This window comes from Gallinula chloropus (assembly GCF_964237585.1).
Source record: "Gallinula chloropus genome assembly, chromosome: 4".
Lineage (NCBI taxonomy): Eukaryota > Metazoa > Chordata > Aves > Gruiformes > Rallidae > Gallinula > Gallinula chloropus.
Genome location: NC_140088.1, coordinates 78,406,730 through 78,431,124, shown reverse-complemented (window position 1 = coordinate 78,431,124; position 24,395 = coordinate 78,406,730). Strand labels below are relative to the sequence as shown.

The 24,395-nt window shown below is 37.6% G+C and overlaps 1 protein-coding gene across 1 annotated transcript in view; it reads right to left on the bottom strand.

The window, feature by feature from the left end:
* Window positions 1–24,395, bottom strand: part of LOC311191168 (uncharacterized protein) — a gene marked incomplete at its 5' end in the record, with an annotated part of 57,926 nt that overhangs the window by 23,278 nt on the left and 10,253 nt on the right. Inside the window, 4 exons of the mRNA XM_084263267.1 lie at window positions 4,583–4,682; window positions 13,642–13,719; window positions 16,334–16,398; window positions 18,909–19,105. Of these exons, the coding sequence (XP_084119393.1) occupies window positions 4,583–4,682; window positions 13,642–13,719; window positions 16,334–16,398; window positions 18,909–19,105 (440 nt within the window). The remainder of the gene's footprint in view (window positions 1–4,582; window positions 4,683–13,641; window positions 13,720–16,333; window positions 16,399–18,908; window positions 19,106–24,395) is intronic.

The following is a 24,395-nucleotide window of genomic DNA, read 5'->3' as shown; positions in this document are numbered from 1 at the left end:
CACTGACCTCCCCCAGGCTACTAGAGATTCAAACATCTGAGGCTCTGTGTCTAGGATTTTTCACCACCAAGCTCACTTTCTAGAGCAGGAAAATAGCACTGCAGACCCTGCAATTAAGGCTGAACATTTAAAGGTTTTTTTTTCAGATCACACACACACAAAACCCAAGCCAACTTGCTAACTGCTGTTAAAAAGAAGTGAATATTCTCAGCCTTCCAAACTTCTCTTGCAGGGTCTAACTCTTTGCCCATATCGCAGAGCACAACATACATGCTTCAGCCCCACCAACATATAGATAGTGTTCCTTTACCTTTTCTCTTGACACAGAGGACAAGATTTCATAAGAAATAGGGAATATGATTTCAAATCAGCAACTTCAGATCATTTTTTCACTGATTTTCAACGTAAACTTCTACCATAAATGGGGTGTTGGCAGTGGGCAATCAGCACTCAAATTAATCAGAAGTTACACAGTGATCTTCTTTTATGAGGCATAAGTCTTATTATCCTTTACATGTACAAATACACAAAAACCTATTTCAAAACATTTTGGTTATGATAATCAAATCCACAAAAGAAATCAAAAGTTAAGAAATGCTAACCTTAAGACTTTAAATTCACTAGAAGAGTTAATAAGTATATCTCTGATACTGAAGACATATCAGTGTAAGTTTTAAGTCTCTATTACAATATGTCTGTTTATTTTCATCTTAACTGTCATTCCCTACAAAGTCTAAAAAAAACTAACTGAAAGTTTCAGGGGAAAGAGCTCAAAATTTTTTGACTCAAGTGACTTGAATTTAGTTTAACTGAAAGCCACCAAAACTAGGCTTTTATTACTGAACTAAACTAATACCTCTTTTACCTACAATTTGTAGTTCTCCCATCATAACACTCCTACAGAAATAAAAATGCCTACCAAATCTAGCTCAGGGCTCCACAAGTAGTGAACAGAAGGCTGAAACAACTTGACACAGACCAAGAGTGACAGTGGTCCTATACTTCATCACAAAAGATATAGCCAATAAACACAGGTAAATCTAAAATCTTAGGTTCAACACTGCCTCCTCTCAGATATGACTACTGTAAAGATCCCATAGACCAGAGCAGGAGTTCTTGGGACTCTCCACCCTTATTCTGAACCATCAGATCTCTTTTCTTAAATCTCTCTTCTCCCTTACTCCCCACTCCTAACTTTTAGCCAGCCTGGAAGACTGGTGGAGTCCCCCTCTAGCATTTCTTACAGGGAAAGCAGAACCAAGGACTGATTCAAATTGTTTTGTGGCTGCCCTTCCTTCCACTATTTCAGGAAACGACCTGTAAAGCAGACAATACTGGGCCTTAAAAAGTTAAGTCAATGGTGTTTAAGCTGCTCACTGAAGATTCTTGGATGGAAGGTGGTATGTATGAAAAACAGTTCTCTCTACAGCTGTCAGCATCATTTTGGTTGGAAAAGACCTTCAAGATCATCAAGTCCAACCATTAACCTAACACTGCCAAGCCCACTGCTAAGCACCACTTAAGCATAACAAACACCCAACTAATACTGAGGTGAAAGAAGAACATAACTAAAACCAGTACTTCACAATTGTTAAATACAGTCCAAGCAGAACAACAAACTTTTTTCCTTTTTTTAAATTTTTTTGTCTGGTCAGACAAAATAAGTGATTTTTATTTCTTAAAGGTCATTCCATTACTTTTGGGACAATTTGAGTGAAGTGTTTCAGTCCAGGTGATATCACCCTACAAGTCAACTCCTCCTCTCTCACTGCTGGTTATGAAGGATTTATTTTTCCTGCATTTCCTTGTTTTTTCATTAAAAGCACATACAAAATAGGCATTCTTTGCAATCACTCTCATAGTCACTACTTCTCCTGGAAGTGACAGGAGAGCTGGGGAAGGACAAGACCAAGCAGGCAATCTTTCAAACACAGGACTTTGACTAAAGTGTGCCTGCTTTTTCATGAGGAAGAGCCACACATGCTTAAAGCCTCACTTGGTGTGTAACCCCACAACTGCCACAGTTTTGGCAGAACAAACCCACACAAAATTACATCATAGACTTGTGGCCGATGTGCAAACCCACATCTGACAGACATGGTCCATTCATGTAAGAGACAGTAGCCACAGCTGGTTTTGCTCAATGCCCAGTGAGAAAGTGGTGCAGCACTGGTACAAAAGGGAACTTCAGGTGCTCACCGTCTACAGGGCTTACTCAAGGGTACAGAAGGAGGTTCAAGTTCTGGGTTCTTCTCTGCCTGCAGATACTCCATCTCTCCTGTACGAGTGACTAAACTCCCATGTGGCATGCTCTGCTCCTCACTGAAGCAGTTATACTTTGGAGAAGAGTAAATATTTGCAGAAATGGCCCAGAGAAGCAGAGAAGGGAAAAGCCAAGGGAGAAGGGGGCAGGAAATTAACATCAGGTGCTGTTTTACAGAACAGTCATCTTCACTCTGGCTTCTGTTCCCAAGATTGCTTATATATCTATATGACAAGAGCTTTCATTTAAGTCTTGCCTATTGGGCTGCCTGTTTTAAGACAGTTAAGTAGCAGACATTCCTTGATCTGCTCTTCACAGCAAGTTCTGAGAGCCTACACCACTGTCAGAAACCAAGCATCAATAAGCTGATCCAGTTATTAGCACACTGCTAATTATCATTTAGCAATATTGCACAACTTCAAGTTAAGTCTCACTGAAGAAAATATGAAAATAAGAGACTCTTCACAACCAGTGCCTTAGAAGAATTCCACATCAACAAGCACCCTAAGTCTGACCCTTCTCTGCATGCTACATGTGCAGGTAATATGGAAATATACCACACAACAGCAATTGAAGGAACTGACTTTATGGAGCAGTTTCAATATATCTTCAACAAATTTTTAAAATGGCTATTTATGGGGTTGTTCAAGCACTTGGAAGCATGTCAGTAAACAGCTCTGATACCCTCTGACACCAGCAATTTATATCAGAGGCCAAAAGCCTTGTTGCAGTCCTGTACCTGGCAAGCAAAAGTGCTATTTATCACCAGATGCTCCAGATGACTCCAGAAACATACTCATTCCCATTGCTGCTCATTAGCAGTGGCTCTACAAATTGAAACACATTTAGTTTTGAAAATAAATGCTAAAGGATGTTCTAAGAAGTTGAAGCTGTTCCTTTAGGAAACAAAATCAGCACCCCACCATCATCCACACAGACTGCCTAACCTGATGCTACATAGGAACACATCTGTTTCATCACAAAGAGCCCCAACAACATGAAGTAAAAGCTTGCCAGACACCTTAACACAGTTAGTTGTTCACGTATTCTGGTAACTCAATACTGGACATACTCCACACAATCCAGGCAGCACAGATTTTTTTACTTTTTCATTCTGTGAAAAGCACTTAATTAAGGTTTATATATGCAGCAGTTGCTCTATGAAGATGCACAGACCAAATGTGGACAATACTACATCTGTTAGATTAAGACTTTAAAAATAAGTAATTGGTTTTTAATCCAGAAAGCTTTCCTTCAGAAAGATCTTTTTAGGGGACTGTTTAGGAATATATAAAATTAATAAATATAGAACTTTAATTTCAGTTGTTCCCTAGTCTACTTGAATTTTAAAAAAAAAAAAAGGAGAAACTACTTAAATTATTAATCCTTAACTAATTACAAAAATAGTAGTTTGATCCAACTGAAAATACTATCTTTCATTAATTAGGAAAAAAATCCATTCTTTAGAAGCAGTTAATGCTAAATTCTGACCTACTAAACCAGCCTTTAGAATTGCAAAGTCCTTAAAAGTTCTCAGTGGAAATTCCTGATTATTTCTACATCACCATATTCTCTATCTTGTAGGAAGAGGAAAAAGGGACACACAAAAAAAAAAAGTATGACCACTCATTGACCCTGCCTCTATAAACACAACTTGAAAAACAAAACACCACCCTGCATTAACTCTCTTTATCAAGACTACAACTCAGAATGTGCACACTTCCATGTAATTCTGAATCCACAGAAAATAAGTTCATTAGTTCCCTAATTACTTCTTCCACACCCCTCCATTACTCAGTATTCTAGATCTGTTACATTCAGGTTAAGCTCACGTAATTAAATTTTGAAGATCTATATAAATCCTCAATATATTCTTTCATAAAACACATAGAAGCCATTATCTAAAGTGTAGTCCTCAAAACAAGCTGCCCAAATTTTAAATGGATAATAAAACCGGGATGAGTATCCAAAAGGTAAACAGCAAGGCATAACGCGCTACTTACACCTGACATGGACACAGCAGTGCTACTTTAGTGATACTTAAGTGACTTGGGGGGTGGGGAAAACTTTTCCTCAAAATAATGAAACAGTTAAGTCCTCCTGTGAGGAGTGGAGAGAGTCTAATGACACAAAGAACAAATTGAAAGGTTTTTTTAACAAGTATTTGGTAAACAACAGAAGCATAGATGATTTCACACTAGGTGACCCTTATGCAAATACCCTTATGCACAATGAAACATAACACAACTAGGTCTTTTAGGTGCTAGTCACAATCAGGAAAAAAACAACTTTAAAATTCTAGAGGCCATGAATATTTACCCATGCCAGTTCCAGCTGGTGCAATCTCTCTGGAGAAGATTTCTACAGCTTCTTTTTGCTTATGGTGTACAGCAAGCCAAATAACAGCTTCCCGAGGACCCTGCTTCAATAAAGGAGAAGTTAGATTAGTTTAGATGAAGAACAGAATCTAAATTTACCAAACTGAAAAGTAACTGTAGCTCAGCGTTCAAGTTAAATCTGATGGAAACATTGAGTGGTCACTGCTACAAACTACAATTGTTATTCGGTGACTTTTCATCCAGCATCAGCATGATTTTCTGTAAGAATTTAATCTTTTTTATTTTGCTACCATGAAATCAACTCTTGGCTATTTCAGACTAGCAGGACACTGTGCTGCTTCTCCAGCATTTGCAAAGGATCAAGTGAATTAAATGCTCGTTTTCACTCCCTTAGCAACTGGCAAAGAAGCTTTCCTCTTATTTTAACAACACTAAGAATACTCTGGGGTCAAGTGAGCCAGATCTACTTCTCTTAACATCAAGAAGCAAGGAGATCAGTTCATAAAGAAGAATTCAAACCTAAGCCTTGGGAATTCAATGGGAGCTTGTAAAAGCCACTGTATTTCCAGAGAAGAGAGCAGATGCTCCTCTAAAGGTACAACCAACCAGAACTCTGCCCCCTGCTCTCTAGGCAACCAACACAGCCACCCTTGCAGATACACAAGCACAGGCTCACTTAAGATTTTAGTTCTCAAAAAAAAAAAAACAAAACCAAAAACCAAAACAAACCAAAAACCCAACTAAATCTCTTTTCTACCACTGAAAGATCTACCACTGGAACCAACACACTGGCAAAGCCTCAGGTCTCACTGAGGTCAAGACTGTGTTTACTGAATAACTTGCAACCACATTTGGTTGCAATCTCTAATATATCTCTAAAAAATATGAGAAACCTGCTCAAAACACAAGTCTGCCCTTAAGTGTCTCTTACTTGTCTTGAAGTACAACCTTTTCCATCATACCTACAAAATGTAACTGCATGAGGCTTAAAATCTACTGGTTGGGAGTTTCTCACACAGTACTGCTCCCAAGAATGAAGCTCTGCAGCAAGCTATTTCTTCTCAAAGCCAGCTTTTTTTGTCACTGAGCACAATGAGAGTTTCTAAAGGTTCTTTGGTAAGCTTACATTGGAATCAATGGAAAATTCAAAACCAGACATGTTTGACTACAAGGTAGTAGGGGATTTCTTCTGCTATTTATGCCCTTTATGTTCAACAGGATTTCATGAAAGCATACTAATATTTGAAGTCTTTTGTTGTTGTTTTTGATATTCTACAGCATTCCTATTACTTTGTAACTCTCCAAATGCCTGCAGAATTCTTGTAGATTTGGTAAGTATTCTACTAAAAAGAATACAAAAGTCAAAGAAAACCAAACATATAGCTATTTAAGGATACTGAAGAGGACATTTTCCTGAAAGAAAGGAACAATTGGATTTTGGAAGATGCAAGCCCTGCCATTCATTTTCTATACACAACTAAATATACCATTTTTAGCTTAATCCAGCTTCCATTCCTTACAGTTAAATAATTTCTGAAACATTTAATAGCTTCCCAATTGTACATAAAATCAAGAAGAATATTAAAATTTTTTCTTCCCAGGTATCATGCTTAAATTTTTGCAAAAAGCCTATTTCTTTACAAATACAGAAACCAGTGACAATGCTGAAAGCATCAGAGATTAAATACTCAGCCGACAGGATGGATACAGATGTTGCTAGAATTCAACAGCCCCAGCTTCAAAACATAGGGGTGGAGGTATGGAGCAGAGGGGATATATTTTTTTGGTCAGGTAAGAGTGAAGCCACGACTCCTTTAAGTCGTCCTCCCTCCTCTGGACTCAGAACCGCATTATCTTACACAGCACCCGTTTCTGTGTGGTTTAACATTGAAGAGACAAAGGAACTCCCTTCACACTAACAGCATTTTTCCTCTAATTCATAGAGCAGTAAAGAAATACACCTTGAAGCTGTTACATGCAGGCAGCTGTTACATGAACCAAATTAAAGTTGTGATCAAACAAAACCACAGATCTCATCCTTCTCATTTTCATGTTTACTCACTACCCAAAGCTGAATGGCTGTCCCTGATTTCAAGACTAGAAGTCACATAAAAAAATTCTCACATTACTTGAGGAATTGGCCAATTTACACTGCTGGCAGTGAAAGATGCTAAACTATTATGCCTAGTAAACCAGAAGTTTCTCATTGGAATTCTAGTAAATTTAACTACATCCTAATAAAGTGAGCTGTCCAGTAAGACTCGGATAAAAATTTTAAACTGAAAAAAACATTCTTCTTCTAAGTAATCTGAGACTCTACATGCTGGAGCTGAACTCCTGACCTGTCTATCTTTTAACACATCTCCTAACTCCAGTGCTACTTATTTTCTGTAATGCTGGACTCCCTAAGAGCACTACATAAACCAGTAACATGAATATTAGCTTTTGGAATACTGATGTCTTGTATATTAGCATGAATTCCCTGGGTATAGACAGTACATTTTTCCCCAAAAGCAATACTGTTGAACATGTCAACATTTGAAAATCTCAAGTCAGTTTCAAGAATTTAAGTAACTTCAGCAATGCAGCAACATGGATGTTATTTCCAAGTGGCAGCTGTTCAAATGGTGTTTATCATAAATGTTGTAATACACCACACCAAACATTCTGTATATTGTACAAGTATCCCAAAGAGACTGCAATGTTAACAGACTACTAAATCCTCTGCTCACACAGCAATGCACACCCAAACCGAAGCTCCCTTTCACCAGCTGTGAAGTCTGGAAGCTTCCTCCCTTGATATAAGCTGGTGTTCAGCTGAAACGCAGTAATGAAGGGCCTTTGTGTTTTTTAGTATGTTGAAATTCAAGTCCTAAATATTCATTAAGTTGAAAGATGATTGTTCTCCACTTCCATACAGAAGTACTCTGAGGTATCTTAATACTAACTATAATTGCTTTTATCATCCCCATGTAGACGCAGTCACAGGGACACGCACAGAGTTCATTTCTGCATCTCCAAGCTCCCAGATGGGAAAACACCTGACACAATATTAGCATATAAAAATTCTACAAACATTATTCCCATTTTTATTAGTTTACCTTGATACCCACGCAGGCAAACCCTAAGATAAAAATTTAGCAGAGCCAAGGTAGGAGAGGCTATATTATTCCATCACTGAGGCAAAAGAAATTTCCTTCTATACATACAGAGAAGGATTTATATTGTGTTGGCCAAGAAATAAGAAATCAGTTTTCCAAGTTTCAGCAGATTGATATAAAAATGGTTGCTACACAGAAACTATGTAGCTATCATACCACAAATGTTTAGGGTTTGGATTTTGTTTGGTTGAGGGGGGGAGGTTGGTTGGTTTGGGTTGCTGGGTTTTGTGTTGAGTATCTTGTTCCATTCTGTGTTCCCAAAGCTACCAAGAGATTAATTAAATTACTACAAGTATTAATAGAAAATACTCTCACAGAAAACAGACTTAGGCATTCATATCTGCTTCCTGTATCATGTCTTCAACATGTAACTGTAACATGTCTTCAACATCCTATTTAAGTTCCAGGTTTACTTTCTTGCCCACAGATGCAAGATGCAATGGCTGCTGAAAATAAGCTGAATCCTATTCTTGGTGGGTGAATCCAGTATTAAAAACTGGGTATGTATTAGTTTACAGTACCAATAAAAGACAGCAAAACAAAGTTATATTTCACCAAGTCTTAACAATGTGTTGTAAATTGCTTAATAAAGAGCTAGTAGAAAACTAACAAGCGTAGCATATAGTTCTTACATAGAAAACTAATACTTGCTGTACTATTAATAGACACCCATCACATGGAACATATCCAGTGTTTCTGAACTATGAACTCATTAATGCTGTGACACTGTCATAACCTCTTCCTCCTCCCCAGCAGACAAGCATAGAGCATGAGATACTAAAGACTGAAACGCAGAGTTTAACACAGGGTTACCCAGACTGATTCAGGTCCTTTTCTTGCTCATGTTGGGCTGCTGCTACCACAGCAAGCTATCGGAGTGGCAAGCAACAGCCACGTAATTGTCCAACTTATCCTGCCTTGGTATTCATACATATTTGCTTCTCTTCAAATTCAGATGGTAGAATCCTCAAAGCAGGAACTGTTTTCCTTGCATGTTAACATCCTGCCTAACATAACACAGCTCTGGTTTTGAGCACTTATTTGCAACCCAAGCAACCATGTCTAATTCTGTATGGAAAGACAGGGCAGGAAAGAGCATTTCAGAGACTATGTTATCCTACCTGAAGCCCCAAAAAGCAGATGTTTTCCTTGGGATTCTACAACTTTGTATTTTAAATGGAAAAGCAAACACATCCCTTTTTCTCAAGCAAACATGGCTGCTTTCCAGATGAAAGCTCCTCTGGTTATTTCTGCTAAACTCTTGGAAGAGCTGGGTAAAGGCAATAAAGCCATTTCCCGTATCCCAGCCTCAGCTCTTACATCTTATTTCAGGCATGTAGGGGAAGCCCATACAATGGAGATAACACTGTATTTACTTTCAATAAAAGGCTTAGGAGTTGAGGCTGGAAATACAGAAAACATTACAAATACTCAATTTCATTTCAAAAATTTATGGAATGTACCATAAGCAAGGCAAGCTGAACAATGAGGAGAAACTGCTCTTTTTCAAATCATTATTCACTCTATATCATGAGCAAGAAAAGTTTCTATGTAAACATTAACAACTGTATTACAATGCATAATCATAAGGAGCTGGTACAAAGAGAACACAGACAAGTTCAACATCTGGAACATCTGTGCTTATGTTTCAAAGTTTCAATTCTGCAGTTTCAGTAACACAATTAACATTGCAGGGTTTATGGTCCTAAATGGAAGATGACCACATTATAAAGCTGGTTCCTCAGGAATCGACTCTTGCTGCTGTGCATAATGACACCAAAGCTCAAGCACTAAAATGAACAGATATAGTTTGCCCAACTTCCAGAAACACTTAATCTCTACAGTTAAGAAGTTCACTGCTTTTCTCCACATCATGTTCTCGTTTCCTATACATACAAGTTGCTGGCCATTTTAAATAGTGGCACTCAAGATCAAACCCAGACGAGTTTAAGAGTTAAGAATTCTGCAAGGCTGTCACTGGCAAAGAGCAATTTGATGCTACTGCTTTGGAACAAGCTAAATTCTGACAGTACATGTGAGATTTACAGTCCTTTAAAATGGACTTCCATATTCTAGATTTATAAAACCATAGATACTACAGCTGTGGTGGCTACAGCCTTCACACTCTCACATGTGAATTTAATACATCACAAAATAGAATACAGAATTATACAGCTAAAGATTGTTTCACAGAGTACTCAGTTTTTAGAGCTGCGCAGGCAACAGTAATTCTACAGTTCCCTGACACTGCAGTCTTTATAATGTGGTCTTTCAGAGTGACATCTACCGTGATTTAATTCCAGACCAACTGAACTTTTTAAAAGATATTTCTTTCGAGGGACAGCACTAGAACACACTACAACATCATTTTTCTAAGATTTCCTATCAGTGCTTCTGGAAGACCCAATATTGCAAAGATCTTGTCAGTGTTAATTTTGTATACTAAGTAGCAACACTGAATTCTTTGCGAGATGATGGGGTGAAATTCCCAAGATGATAGTGACTTCCTTTAAAGTTGCAGAAAAGATAACAATACGGAGAGATTACAAGAGGTCAGTAAAAGTTTAAGAACACTCTACTGAATACTTACACCATCTATACTCCTTCTAGCATGAGGTCCATATGTATCTTCAGACCCTAAAACCTGTATGTTAACTGCACTGTAATCTTCATACCCAAGCTGACTGAAAATAAGGCGAGTCCTGCAACAAATGATTGTTTTTTAAATTAGTAAACTGCCTCAAAATTATCTGAAGTAGCCCTGTGTGGTCCACAGGAGTTAGCTCTGTCATGTAAACCAGACCATGAACACTCCACACTAAAATATATCCAAATATAACAAGTGATTGCTGACAAGGAAGTTTTGCCTAGGTTTCAAATTGAGCCTTTGTTTATTCAAATTATTTGAAGGATGAAAGGAAAGCCAACTCTACTTTAGCTCTTTCTTTTATCTTTAACAAAAAGACAGCTTGAAATGTAATTACAGTATATGCAATCTTCCTGGGTTTTATACTGGTAATTTAGTTCTTAGCTGTGCTTCTGCTAGAAGGCACTATAAACTACCAATAAATACATGTAACTACCCCATCACATCACAGGCACTCATGGAGAAAAACTGGATGGAAGAAGGAACCTTCATTCAAACCTCAAAGGTATTTGAGGTTAATAAACATATGAATCAAAGGCCAGAAAGTAGTTAAAGTTTTCAAAGAAAACGTTTCTTCATTACTTGTTTAATAATGGCACTGAAATCCCTCAAGCTTTCTATAAGGACATTTCCACCAAAAGCACATTGGGTCAGGAGTGTCAAGTTTGTCTAACCACAAGTAATAATGGGGATGAATATTGCCTTTTTATACATCATGAAAACACACATTGACTAAAGAGAGGCAGGAATCAATACTGGTTTTTTACAAATATTAAATTTGCATTAAAGAGACTGTTTGCAACAACTCTTGGAAAAGAGCCCAGCTCTCAAGCACTAAAACTGAAAGTGACAACTGTAGTTTTTAAAAAGTAATCATATGAAGTCCAAAATAAATAAATAATATTTTTTTTTAAAAATCACAGTAAAGAAGTTAGGAAAAAAAGTTTAAAAGAACACAGCCATTAAAATAATCCAACATATTAACATGTGTGGAAAACTAAGTTAAATTCTGAAGCACCTAAACTGTTTTCCCAATGATCTTGGGCTGACACCCTTGTAGTTGTATAAAACATTTAATCACTTGAAACATTAGAATTATGTTAGGATGAGAAAGGCATTGTGCATCATTAGAACATTTGAAAGATACCACTGACATATCATGATTACTGTAAATATTAACATGGTACCTGCAAGATACCCTCATGGTACAAGGCTTAGAAGTACACATTTTATAGCTAAGGAGATGAAAGTGGTCTGTACACTGCATCTTTTTTTTGATGACCACAGAAACGCAGATACTTGATTTAAGGTGTCTAAATTTGCAAACTGTCTGTAGTGAGTTATTTTATTTACCTACCAACATTACAGTTCAAATAAAGTTCAATACAGAGTTCAAAATACATTCTGTGAGTAATTTTTAGGCTTTTCACAGGTCTTGGTAATGCAAGAGAGAACCATCAAAATAAAAGGACACCAAAGGTTACTCCCAATACCCTTCTTCACACATATACAGCCAACTCTCTCCTGCTTTCAAAAACGAATAAACTAATAAAGGAGAAGCATGCAAGAGAGCAGTGAAAGAAGTCATTTTACAAGCTTAGTTGGCAGCCTAAGGCATTAATTCAACCTGTACAACAGAAGCACTCTATTCTGTACTTGCTGCCATTAGACTAATAGGCATAATTTAATCTAGAACAGACTGGAAGCTGACTACCTGAAAGATCATCTCCTCACAACATTCTGTTGCAGGAGCAGTTGGTGGACAGACTGAAAGCAGAGAGAGATGTAGTTGCCTCTGGTTATACCACCACAGACAGCAATCAGAAGGCATTAACTCTTACTCTGTATCTGGGTTGCCATAGACCTATCTTTTGAACATGACGAATAAATTATTCCACACATTAATTTAAGATGGAGAATATATTAATGGGTAATACTATACATTGTGATTTTACATGCACAGAACAAGCCACAGCTGCTCCAGGCATACCTCATGAGCTAGAGGCCACTTATCAAGCTAATGAACCAGCCTCTGGCTATCTTCCTTCAGGCCTCCTCTGAGGATTACTCAGGACAGTAGGCCAAATTAATTTCCTAGTGGTCACAGAAGCAGCAGCACTACAAGCTGTTTCAGACAAAAGATTCATGTGGTTCAGTCTGAAAAAGTCCCAGGCTAAACATGAAAGGGAAAATACACTATCCTACTTTTTTTTTTCTCCAAAATTATCACCTAGTTTCCAAAAAGATTGCTTTTTGGGGACTCTTGAGTCCCTGAGTATTAGTATTTAACAGCTCTTGGGTTTGATTTTTTTCTTCATGGATTTTCTCAGTGGCTCTTGGACACATATACTTTTAGCATTCACAACACTCTGAAGGGATTCCAGAGTTTCATTACACATCCTGTATCAGCTCACTAATCTGCTGTGTCTCCTGAGAAGAGTCATGCAGCTTCTCATTCATCATAGTGCCATACACAGGCACATGAGCAATAAGTCAGTCTAAATCCACACTAAGTCTTGCAGATCTGCCAGATTTCTATCCTAGTGTACTTGTTGCACGGGTCTATAATAGGATGGGGGGGTGGGGGAGAGGGTGGAATTTATATATATAAACATGGTACAAAGATGTCATAACTAGAAAGATTTGGGCTCTTGGAGAAAGTGCTCAGACACTTCCATGAGGATATGGAATTATATTTAAGAGTATCCCTTTCCTCATCCAAATATACTGGCATGACAATATGACTAAATATTTATAATTGTAAAGCAGACTAATAAAATTGCTCTAGCAAACAGACACATTTTACAAGATACTAAGAAAACTTTGTTAAAACAAACTTGGTAAACTGCTTATGTTTCATAGCCCTAAGACTTTTGATTAAAAGAAAGTTCAGTGAAAACTAGTTTCCTGGGGGTTCCTCTCTGGCACCTAATAAATTTTGATCTGAATCACATCTTTTCCTTCATTTGGGTCTCTCTCCACTATCCAGCCATCTAATATCAACAGTATTTGACAGCTTTCTTGTTCTGTCAAGTATAGCTGCACTGTAGTTACATGTTAAAAACACGTTTTCTAAACAGGCTACTTAAGTCTTGAAATGTTCTCTCAACTGAAATACTGCAACCTGTGATTCTTACATGGCTAATATGATTGCAAAGATATCTCACAGTTCTATTTCCATCATCTCTGAATATTAACAGCCAGATCCCCTTCCAAGACTCAAATACTCACCTTTGCAGAATACTTTCTGCAGTGCGTTTTCCTTTTTCCACTGCCTTTGGACCTCCCACTGGACAGACAGCTGTAGCTCTGAAGCCATCAAGGTAAGTGGCATTTACCTAATGGTAAAGGGATTATGAGATTACATGGGATTCAGTACTGATATGATATAAATGCTCTCTGACAATCATTATCTTTACATTAAGCACAAGTGGAACAGTAAGACACCATTTATCACCACCACAAAAGTTAAATCCATTATTTAGCATTCAGAATTCTACTGGAGGAAGATTCAAGTCTACAAATCTGCCAAACTCTGAATCACTTACTGTCATCCTTAAATTCTCCTGATAGATGAGACACATTCTGATACTGAAAATCTGCACATGACAGTGAAATAGATCAGACATAAGTTCCCCAGAAGTATTACAATACATGTGGAAAAATACCACACACATGCAATTTACTAGACTTCCTTTGCTTAACAGGGCTCTAATACAGTGGAAGTAATGACCATAACATGTGGTTCTAAATGGTAGGGAAGCTTTAAACAGATTTATCTAAACTAAGCATGATGAGTACTTCCAAAATTTGTTACCTAAAATAAAAACAAAAGCAGACATTAAAGAGCCTGGTAAGACATAAAGCATAACTCTAACTAGAAATGTTTTCTACAGTAGCTTTCACAAACACTTCACCCAGTTTCACTGTGTCATAAAACTTAGTATTTCAGCTATTTCTTTTGAAAAGCTATTTCACATGTAATACATTTCTCACTTTCCCTGAAAATTTACCTTGTATCTTTATTTCTCTTAACTGCTTTATTAACTATACTTCCTTTGACGCAGCAATTCTCTACACTTACTGTAAAACTACTAAAAAAAAAGGAACACACCCCTAAAACACTGTTTGTTTACAGTGCCCAGTCACTCCTTACCCAAGTTGAACACACTAAGTTCATTTGCTAAAGGTTACCTCAAAAACAAGTGTACAAAGCATGTGTCCATTTATCACTGACAGATAATTAAACAGTTTAAAAAATTGAAACATTTCACACAAATTTTTACTTATGCTTTACAGTATCATTACACTGTTTAATACACAAAAGATAAATTGAAAGGTATGTGTTTAGAATTAGTTTTAAAAGTCCTTTAAAACATGAAGTAATTTCTATTTTACTTCTGATTTTATTGCTATGTAAAAAACAAATTCTCATTCTTTGTTTATTCCATTTCATCAACTGAAAATCTCATATCTCAGCGATTTCCTTTAGATACAGAAGCATGGAAATGTAAAGTCAAGAGCAAAAACTGCAAGAGGACAAGGCTGCTGAGCAGAACAGTTGTTTTGCTCCTTCTCAACATCTTTCAACATATTCTGCTTCAAAACCCACACTTGGACACACTGCCTTCTGTATTCGCCCTACCAAAATCCACTATTTACTACAGGAATAAAAGCATTAGCACAACTATCTTTTGATTGATATAATTCAGTGTTCTGTAGAAAAAGCATAGTTTACACTCTACATAATTTTTAGGAATTAATTAAAAAATTGATTTCATCAGATATACAATGATAGTTAGAGCTAAACATCTTTTAGAAGTATGCTTATGTTTTAAGATTTCATTGTTGTTTCAAAACCAGAAATCTTTTCAGATTAGGAGAGAGTAATTCCCAGATGCAGATAGTGCAGTGATTACTCAGAGAAAGAAAACTTGCTCCATCATTATGCAACTAGAACTCTTGAACTAATTAAAATTCTGAGGAAACGCAAAAAGCTGACAAGACAGTAATGTACTAAAATTGTAGACTGCCTATTAAAAAATAAAATCAATGCCTCACTGTATTAGGCTAAAGATTAGAAAAATTCATGTTCAGATTACACTCCCACAATACTTTTAAAATATCAAATGCCTTTTTCATAAAGCTGACAGAGGCACGCTTACTATAAAGCTCAGGGAAGTGAAAAACTAAGTGCACAATAAAAGTGGTGTGTGATATACTACTCCATTCCAAAAAAGCTTTTTTAGTATGCTTCAATTATGGAGCCCTTCGAGTGCTCTTCTATTTTGAATTTACAACTCAAAAACCAAACCTGCTTTTGTGATAGTACATACTCCTGAAATAGTGTCTTGCTCCTGTAAAAGTCAGCTTTGCTGCTAGTTTAAAACAAGAATGAGATCCAACCCTTCCAGTACTTCACCAGAACCATATTACCTCAGCATCCACTCAGAGAGTGGAGACCACTGGAAGACTGTGTCGGTAAATAAAGCCTCCCAATTTTTACTAGAAGTGCAAGTCTCTTTCAACAGAGTATTTCAGGAGACCACCTATCTGTCTCATTTTTAGTTGCTCTCTTGATAGAGGTAGCTACTCCTCGCTCACCTTTTGAGAACTAATTGGTAGATAAATTTCATAATAAAATAGAACAACATGCCAGAATAAAAATCAAATAGTGTTAATGGACTAAGATGTTTTAAAAATTATTATATAAAAGAACCATTCCAATCTTCTCTGTGGATAAGCCTGTTACGTAAAAACATGTTAATTTGTATATCAAATAAGGTTTGTCTTTTTTATTCTTGAGGCAGGGAGGATGAAGATTTTAAAGTGGTAACAGTTTCTGGCAGAAAGTATGTAGCATTTTCTCCAAAACAGAAAATTTTGTAATCAAAAAATACCTTACACTCCACAGAGATATTACCTTATAAAATGTTGAAGGTGGTGATCCTTTTGCCCCTTGAACTTTCACTGCTCCGCCATCAAAACCTAGAGTGGTTAAAAAAACATAAATCAGTATTTAAGATTCTTCAATATAACTTCAAAGACATTCTTTTTTATGATGCATATTAAGCAAATGCATTTAATTAAAGAGCAAGTCATTGATAGCTATATTGCCACAGCAGAACTTCTGACAAAGCAGTCCTCCCTGCCTTAGAAATACAAGCAACAAACTTGTCACTGAATTTATGACTTCGATGAGCCTTTTAATAGAATGCTTGAAATGTTTATTCATGTACTTATAAAACACTTAACGCAGAAAGGAGCCTTAGGACTTGAGAGGCAGTGGTTATTTTCCACTTAACAGCCAGTTGTTGCACACACAGACCATACAACTCACTGTAGCTGGCTGAAACAGACAGCAGTCCTTCACTTGCCAAAGAAACAAAAACCAAGAAGAGATTTTTTTGCTGATAGCTTAGTAAACTAAGGGATAACTTCACTTTACCCTTCTTATCAATAACAAACATAACTGTCTGACATACATTCCAAGGAAACAACCATGTTTAGGATTAGGAATATTAATGCCAGAAAAAACAGAGAAAATTGCTGCCATCAGGTTCAAGCTTGAACTGAAGGAGAAATAATAGGTGAAACCCCTCCAAAATTAGCAGAGCAGGATCAGCACTTAATGTCAGAGAATTATATGGTAGCTCAGTTGTACAACACCTGCGCTTATAAATACTTAGGAAATAGTTCAAAGCTTTACACAAATACTCTGAAGAAATCAAATCAGATCGTATCTGGAAAAGCAATGTGACGGGGAGAAATTTTACATGTCACTCAAAAAGCCATCATATTCTCTGCAAGACTGACATATGGTTAATTTAACACTCAATACAAAGCAATATCCCTAGTCACAGTGAAGATTTGAAAGAATTTCACGTTCCAGGTGAAGGAATAATACAAAGAAAAACCCCTCCAGAACAAAATGCATAGCATTCACTGGAAAGAAGAAAAGAGAAGCACCTGTCAGTTCAAACACTGCAAATAATCCAGCTGGACAATAAAGTCAGCGGTGTTGTGATGGGTGCATTCACCCCCTTAACCAAAGCAGCTGTACAGGCTCCAAAGGGGGCAAAGGCCTGAGCCATAGCCAGGCCAACAGGAACTCTGACTCCTATCTGTTCTCCAAAAACCCAGAGGAGCAGAGTGACACACTGAGCAACGATGCACATGAGCTTGGAACACTGATCATGAGATTAACATGCAAACAGTGGGGTGGCTTTTCCAGACTCATTTTATCAAGGAACAAAGCTGTGGGTACAAGGCGTCTCATGCATACCTTCCCATCACATACAATCTGACTATAAGCCAACCACTATATTCTATAAATGACAGCTTGAGCGAGCTGCCTTTGAGGTCTCCCTGCTAGGCAGCACAGCTGTACAGCAGTGCTCCCCCCTTGAGCTGGGATGCCTGTCAAACTTACTCTTCAAGGCAGAGACACCTTTTACAAACCACAGATCTTCGGTACGCAACCAACATCATGCATAACCTTGTAGTATGTTAACTTGAAATTTGTGCCTTGGTAACTTGAAATCACTGTTCAAGTGATTGTGCCATACGATAAGAGAGCACACCTTGTCATCAAGCTTTGTGAAGTTACATTCCCACATCATACTAAAACTACTTTTGCAAATGCCTTTGACAGTGGTTCATTAAGAGACCTAAATCACCTATTTGCAACAAACTGACAAAGTCAACAGGATATTAAATCAGGATTCACAACAAATGTAAACAGCAAAACTAGATAGCTTGCCTGTCTTTAATGGTGTACGTGTCAAAGCACTTCAAACTAAAAATATTTAAGAAGTCTGCCCGTTTTCCATCTGTTATATTTCTACAAGGGCTAACTGAAAGTTCATGTGAAAGTTCATTTTAAGTTCAAACATGTCATATCAGGTCATTTGCAAGCTAAAAGTTCATAGGAAGGTTACGGTTTCTTTTTTTAAAGAGACTAGTAGCTAAGAGCAACAAGCCAGCCTTATCAGACTGCCATTTGGTTCTGTTGCATGAACAGAAGGTTCACTACAGTTTTACAGTACTTTTGCTATTAAAGCAAAATATTGTAGATGCTATGGTGTTTTGAGTTTTATTACAGCAAGTTCTTAATTTGAGATTTCAGTTGTTCTAAGTTTTATGAAGACACTTGGCGTACAGTGATAGTTTAAAAATACTGACATAGTGGAGCTGTGTCAGTGTTGCTCACACAGAATACACAGCTTAATGACTCAGTATGTGCAAGGAAAGCAAAAGGAGTACCGATCAAAGTTTTACATTAATCAGCCACTATCATAGAGGAATTTTAACCATATTCTATTCAGGAATTTCTAGTAAAAGTCCTTGAAAAAAAAAATCAGTTTAGTACTCTATCACACTCCCAAGGAAATTATTTACCAAGAAATATACAAGAAAAACATGGAAATTAAAGTAATTGCTTTATTTTGATAACCCAGTTCATTGACTCAGATCTCTTCATTTATAAGAGGACTAACCTGGAATTTCAGTGATGGAAACTTCAGAGAAGTCACATGTGACATCCGGCAAAAGATAGTGCTGAGGATTGCCCAATTCATATACCAACTGTTCAGCTACAGTGCCAAAAGAGATTAGTCCTCCTGTGTCTGGTGGTTTTGAAAGAATAAAGTCTCCTTCAGAAGAACATTCTACAATAGGAAATCCTATGTTGTGCCTAGAAGATGAAAAACACGGAAAACCCCCTATAAATACAAAGGGCAAGTGAAAAGAAAACCAACTAGCGTTCCAGAATTTTATGGTGATGACTAGTTAAGCAAAACTGAAGAAGAGTTACAAAAATATCCAGTTGTTTCTGCAGAAACATACACAAGAAAAAGCACTGAAACTGCTTGACCAAAATAGGAAGAGGATGCATTTCACTGCCTGGCAAAGGAGCGCACATATAACAACAGGTATCGGCAGTAAACAGAAAGCATTGGGAAGGTAATGGAAAAGCACGCTAACAGAAATAGTTCAAGCAAAAAGAAGTTGGAGGACTATGATTAAAGAGGTAAATTCATAAGAAAAAACTATGATTGCTAATTCTAGCCTAGTCTGGCTACAGCAGCACACACAGCATGAAGATGTGAACACATCCTGCACTGTGGATTTCTAAGAACGCAGCCAAGGCAGGAAGAACAGACTGTGCTGGAAGCCTCGGAAATGAAGGGAAGTAGGGAACAGGAATAATCACATCTATAAGAAACAAATTTCACATATTAGCATTAAATCATACACATATAATCACAAAAAACAGAAAGATGCATGAAGGATCTTCAGCCCAGAACAAAAGACAGAATGAATCAAGAATTATGAGCCACAGAATAATTTAATAATAGGCAGTAAACAAAAAATTATAGACATGTTTTGTAAATTGAAATATTGTTCACATTCTTACAAGATTAATATAAGAAAGCGATCAAATAACTCCTAGGAAGAGACATGTTGGTCCTTACAGTAGCAGAATTTTCAGTTATATGGACAAGACCTCTAGATATCTGATCTCCCAGCTTTTATTTACAGAGAATTTGAGCAAAACAGTGACTTAAAAAAAACCAGTACCTGAAAATTAAGAGAACCTTAACATTCTTTTAAAAGGGCTACCTGGCTCACTGCCCTTTCACAGGGAGTTGGAAGCTTGTTCAAGTGAAATGTCTCAGAGACACAAAAAGAAGAGTTAAGGAGATCAGCCCCTTGCAAAAGCAAAACTGTTCTAGAAAGGTCCCGATAATGAAAGGTGGTGAACATCACTATTGTCATTAGAAGTCAACAACCTTCAAGTCCTTTGTACATACTTAAAATCGGTCCATCCCCAAAATTAATTCTTTTTGGGTGCTAGTGGGAACAATGTGCTGAACACACAACCACACTGGTTATCAGCAAAGGTTAGATGAACATAGTTTGTGTAACATAAATCCACAAATTTCTGAAGGAAGTAAGCAACAAAATCAGTGAACTCTTCGGTGACATTTGTGTAAGTTCATGGGAGTTTAAACAGATTATCATTGGGAAGCTTCAAAATAACCCCATTATTTTAAAAAAGGATTAGGAGACAAGCTCTGTTACCAGAGATCAGCAACTTTAGTACTGTTAGCATACAAAACTTGGGAAGTATGGTAACTAGTGGACACCTAGAAAAATCACAGTGAACCAGTAAAGATAATGTTTCATTAGACTGGTCTTTGAAATCATTTAAATCGCCAAGCAGATAAAAGGAAGCAAAAAACCCCACCCTGGTGAATACATAACTTTGAATGAACTCAACACATTTTTTAGCCAAACTTCTAGATTTTTGGGGGGGAAAGGGGAAGGAGAAAAGCTGGTGACAAGTATGTAATGTTCAAGATTTTAAAAGTGTGACCTAGAAAAAAACTAATATCCAAAATCTTCCAATTTTTGGTCTTTAACATTATTGTAAGATAACACAGACTAACATACACAATTATCCCAGTTTTACAAGTAGACAGATACAAGAAGCATCATCATTTGCCCAGTGCTACACAGCAGCATCAGTGACTCAACAAGGTTATAATTAAGGAGCATTTACTTTTACCCTCTTTGTGCCATGCGGGTGTGCTTTGGCCCTACTGTCCACCTCAAGACAACAGCTCCAGGTGGCTTGCTAGCAAGCTCAACACAGCTTATTCCAAGCACCTACCCAAATAATATCATTTCCATCAAGACAGATAACCCAGTGCAGTTTATCCCACTGCAGGAACATCTGGTATCCTTGCTGCAGCCCACTTAGATCGAAGTCACCAGCACACAAAACTCTGCCAACATGTTCCTGCACTTACTCCCCAGTGACCTCTGTTTTGAAGGGAGACAACGAACTGTAGACACTCAACTTCCTACTCTGAACCAAGTCTACTACCATCGATTAAAATTCAGTTTACTCAAGCTCTACTCCCAAAAGTCCCAATCCATTAAAAAAAACCAAAGCCAACAACAGTATAGTACAGCAAAGAGAGAAATTTCACCCCCCAAAGTAGCTAAAAACTAGCCAACATTTAAGTCATTAAGAACAAGCTGATCATGGAAGAGAGCAGATGAACAGTTATCAATATACACAACATTATTATTCAGATACTTAGTAGGCAAAAGGAAGGACAGACTCTGATTTTCCTGTTATCTTCAGGCCAAGGTCTTTATGGTAGAAATTTTTATGCTGCAAGAGTAGCTGGAAGGAGACCATGTAAGTATGAAAGTATTTTCTGGACCAGCTCATAAAGAGCCTCTACGGTGGAAACCTATTTGCTATATTGAAAAAAGAAAGACACTCAGCTCTTACTACTTGCAGCAAAGTGTTGACCCTAAGCTTGTCAAGAAATTCTATGAAGGAGAGAAGAAAGTTAACACACAAAAAAACCCCAAACAAATAAAAGACTACAGAGAAAAAAAAAACCTCAACACATGCACACCCCTCAAATCTCACCAAGGGGGAAAAAACCCCAGCAATCTTCCTAGGAATAGCATGCTGACACAGGATACTAGCATGCCCTAGCATGTTTCAATAGCAAAGGTATCAAGGAAGACTTTTAGCCTTTGTCTCAGGTAAGCATGAGGGATGTTTCCTCCTCAATGTCCAACCACATCCAATGAATTTTCCTGAAAGGTCAGTCAGTTGAAGACGTGTGTTGCCCTGAAAGTTTCCCTCACTTTTTAAAAATTCAAACCAAAGATTCAATGAATTGAGCAAGAAGTCCCTGGATTCCATCTGTATTGTAATTGATTAACTGGGAACATATATACAACCTACACTACCTTGTGGTAGATGCCAGTAACAACCTACATTAACATAGGTACACTTAAAAGAAAAATATATTATGTATACTGCTAAAAGCCACTACTTAAACATCAATTTTCAGCTTAGAAATAAATTGGGCTAAGTCACCCCTACTTGTGCCATGACCCAGTCAAGTGACAACTACTTAAACCTGGTGTTATGAGCTCACCAGCAGCAACAGCTACCTGGATGGGATATTCCAGCATGCACTACAGGCACTACAATCACACCATGACTTCAATCAGCACCTCCACTGAAAAAAATCACTCTTTGCCAGATTCACTAGTAAGCTGTGCCAGATGACTGCAGACCATACAACGTGTGCTCTGTAACACACCAATTTTATGCTGGCCAGAAGCTACAGCCAAGTTATTTTATACAGTGTAGCAGGGTAATTAAACTGGAGAACTACAAACCTGAACTTCAGCAGCAACTACATTCATGGCATCCAGAGTGGCACAGTGGCCAAACAGTAACAGAAGAACTGCATCAGCCTAATGGTAAAATCCCCTAGTAGGATCAGGCAGTATGAAGTCATGTAAACACTTTTGAAAGAAAACCACTGAAATGAATTCTAATTAAATAGTATGAGTATGTAATTATAAAGTACTAGGGATAAATATGAAACTACTACTGTTAGAACACTTAGAGCAGTTCTTTTAACACAGTTAAAATACAGAAGTAATATATATGCTTATGAAAGGAGAGGACAAATGCCATTCTTTTATTCAAAATGTCTGGTTTGGGCTTTCTTTGTGTTTGGCATTTAACAATTAAATAAGTTATATGCATTACAAAACTAGAGCACTGAATAAATCCAAGCTACAACTAATCCTCAGGAATCCCCTCCAAGCTGAGGCTAGGTGAGGTGGTAACAGTTAAAGCAGGTCCTCACTGACTACAGCACAGGGGTAACCTAATTCCAAAACTGGTTTTGCTGCTGAAGCCACCTTCTCATAGCTACCTATAGCTGCTGTCCTACTTGAGCAGTAATCAGGGCTCTGAAATTGAGTCTCCTGCCTGACAGTAACTTACTTTTGGTTTATTTTTTTTCCATGTAAAATGCTGGTGTTTAATTCAGTTCTGGCTCTCAAATGTTACAGCTTATGTGTCACAGCTGGTAACATGATCTGTCTAAACAGAATGTCTCTCTGCCTACCCCGGGGCAACACACTATTCAACCTCTGTGCAGCTATGAAGATCACCTTTCTTCTTGCTCTGCCACATCTCAGAGTGCATTACAGGAATGCAAAATCCATGATCAGCACTGGGTCCTCAATCTCATTGTGGCCACTACTGGTAGACTGGAGACCGCTGGCAACAAGAGACTGGAGAGTTAGTGTAGTACATTTACTTACAGGGGAAAGATGCCACAAGAACAAAAACCAAGGCGGCCACAGCAATACACGACATAGAAGTGAACTGGGATCCAAGTAGGCTGTAGTGTAAACTTTTAGCTTTACAGTTAATACTTTCCTGGGTAGTGACTCCATGAATGTCACACCAAGGAGAGCTCCAAGCTAAGCTTCTCAACTCCCTGGGCATGTATCTTAACTGCAGTGCTATTAAGCAAAGAGTCAAAACTGCTACCACTTCTTAGCGGTGTTTCTGTAACCAGTTCAAAACTGTTAAGGTGTTCAGGCAAGATCAGCACAAACGTCTGAGTTAACATAAATGCATCTCTTTACATGTAGGCACCACTATTTTTCCTAACATCTGCTGCAATTCTGATTTAGGCCAAATTTGTTGAGTGCATCACTTATCTCCTCCAACTGGAACATTTCAGAGTATGCATTATATGTAAACTCTTAACACCTAGGCAATTTCAGGCCAATCAGACACACTGCCTGGAACTGATGCTGCTACAGACAAAAAGGCATTCCACATTGAGCAATCTGGCATTTGAGCAGAATCCAGCTTGTGAGCCCAAATCAGCAATCTAGATCCAGCCCTTAAGAGACTCCAACTATTGACTTACCCTTTTGGTCATCCCAGGCCAGAGGATTATGCAGTCTCAACCATTGTACACTCTTGGCTTAGGGTAAAATGTCAGTGTTTATCATCTCCTCAAAATGATTAGTCTACTGATCAGGATTAGTTTATTTTCTCATGCATTTCAAAACAAAATAGAACAACGTACTAATCACCCACTGGCACTAAATAATAGTAAAAGACAGCA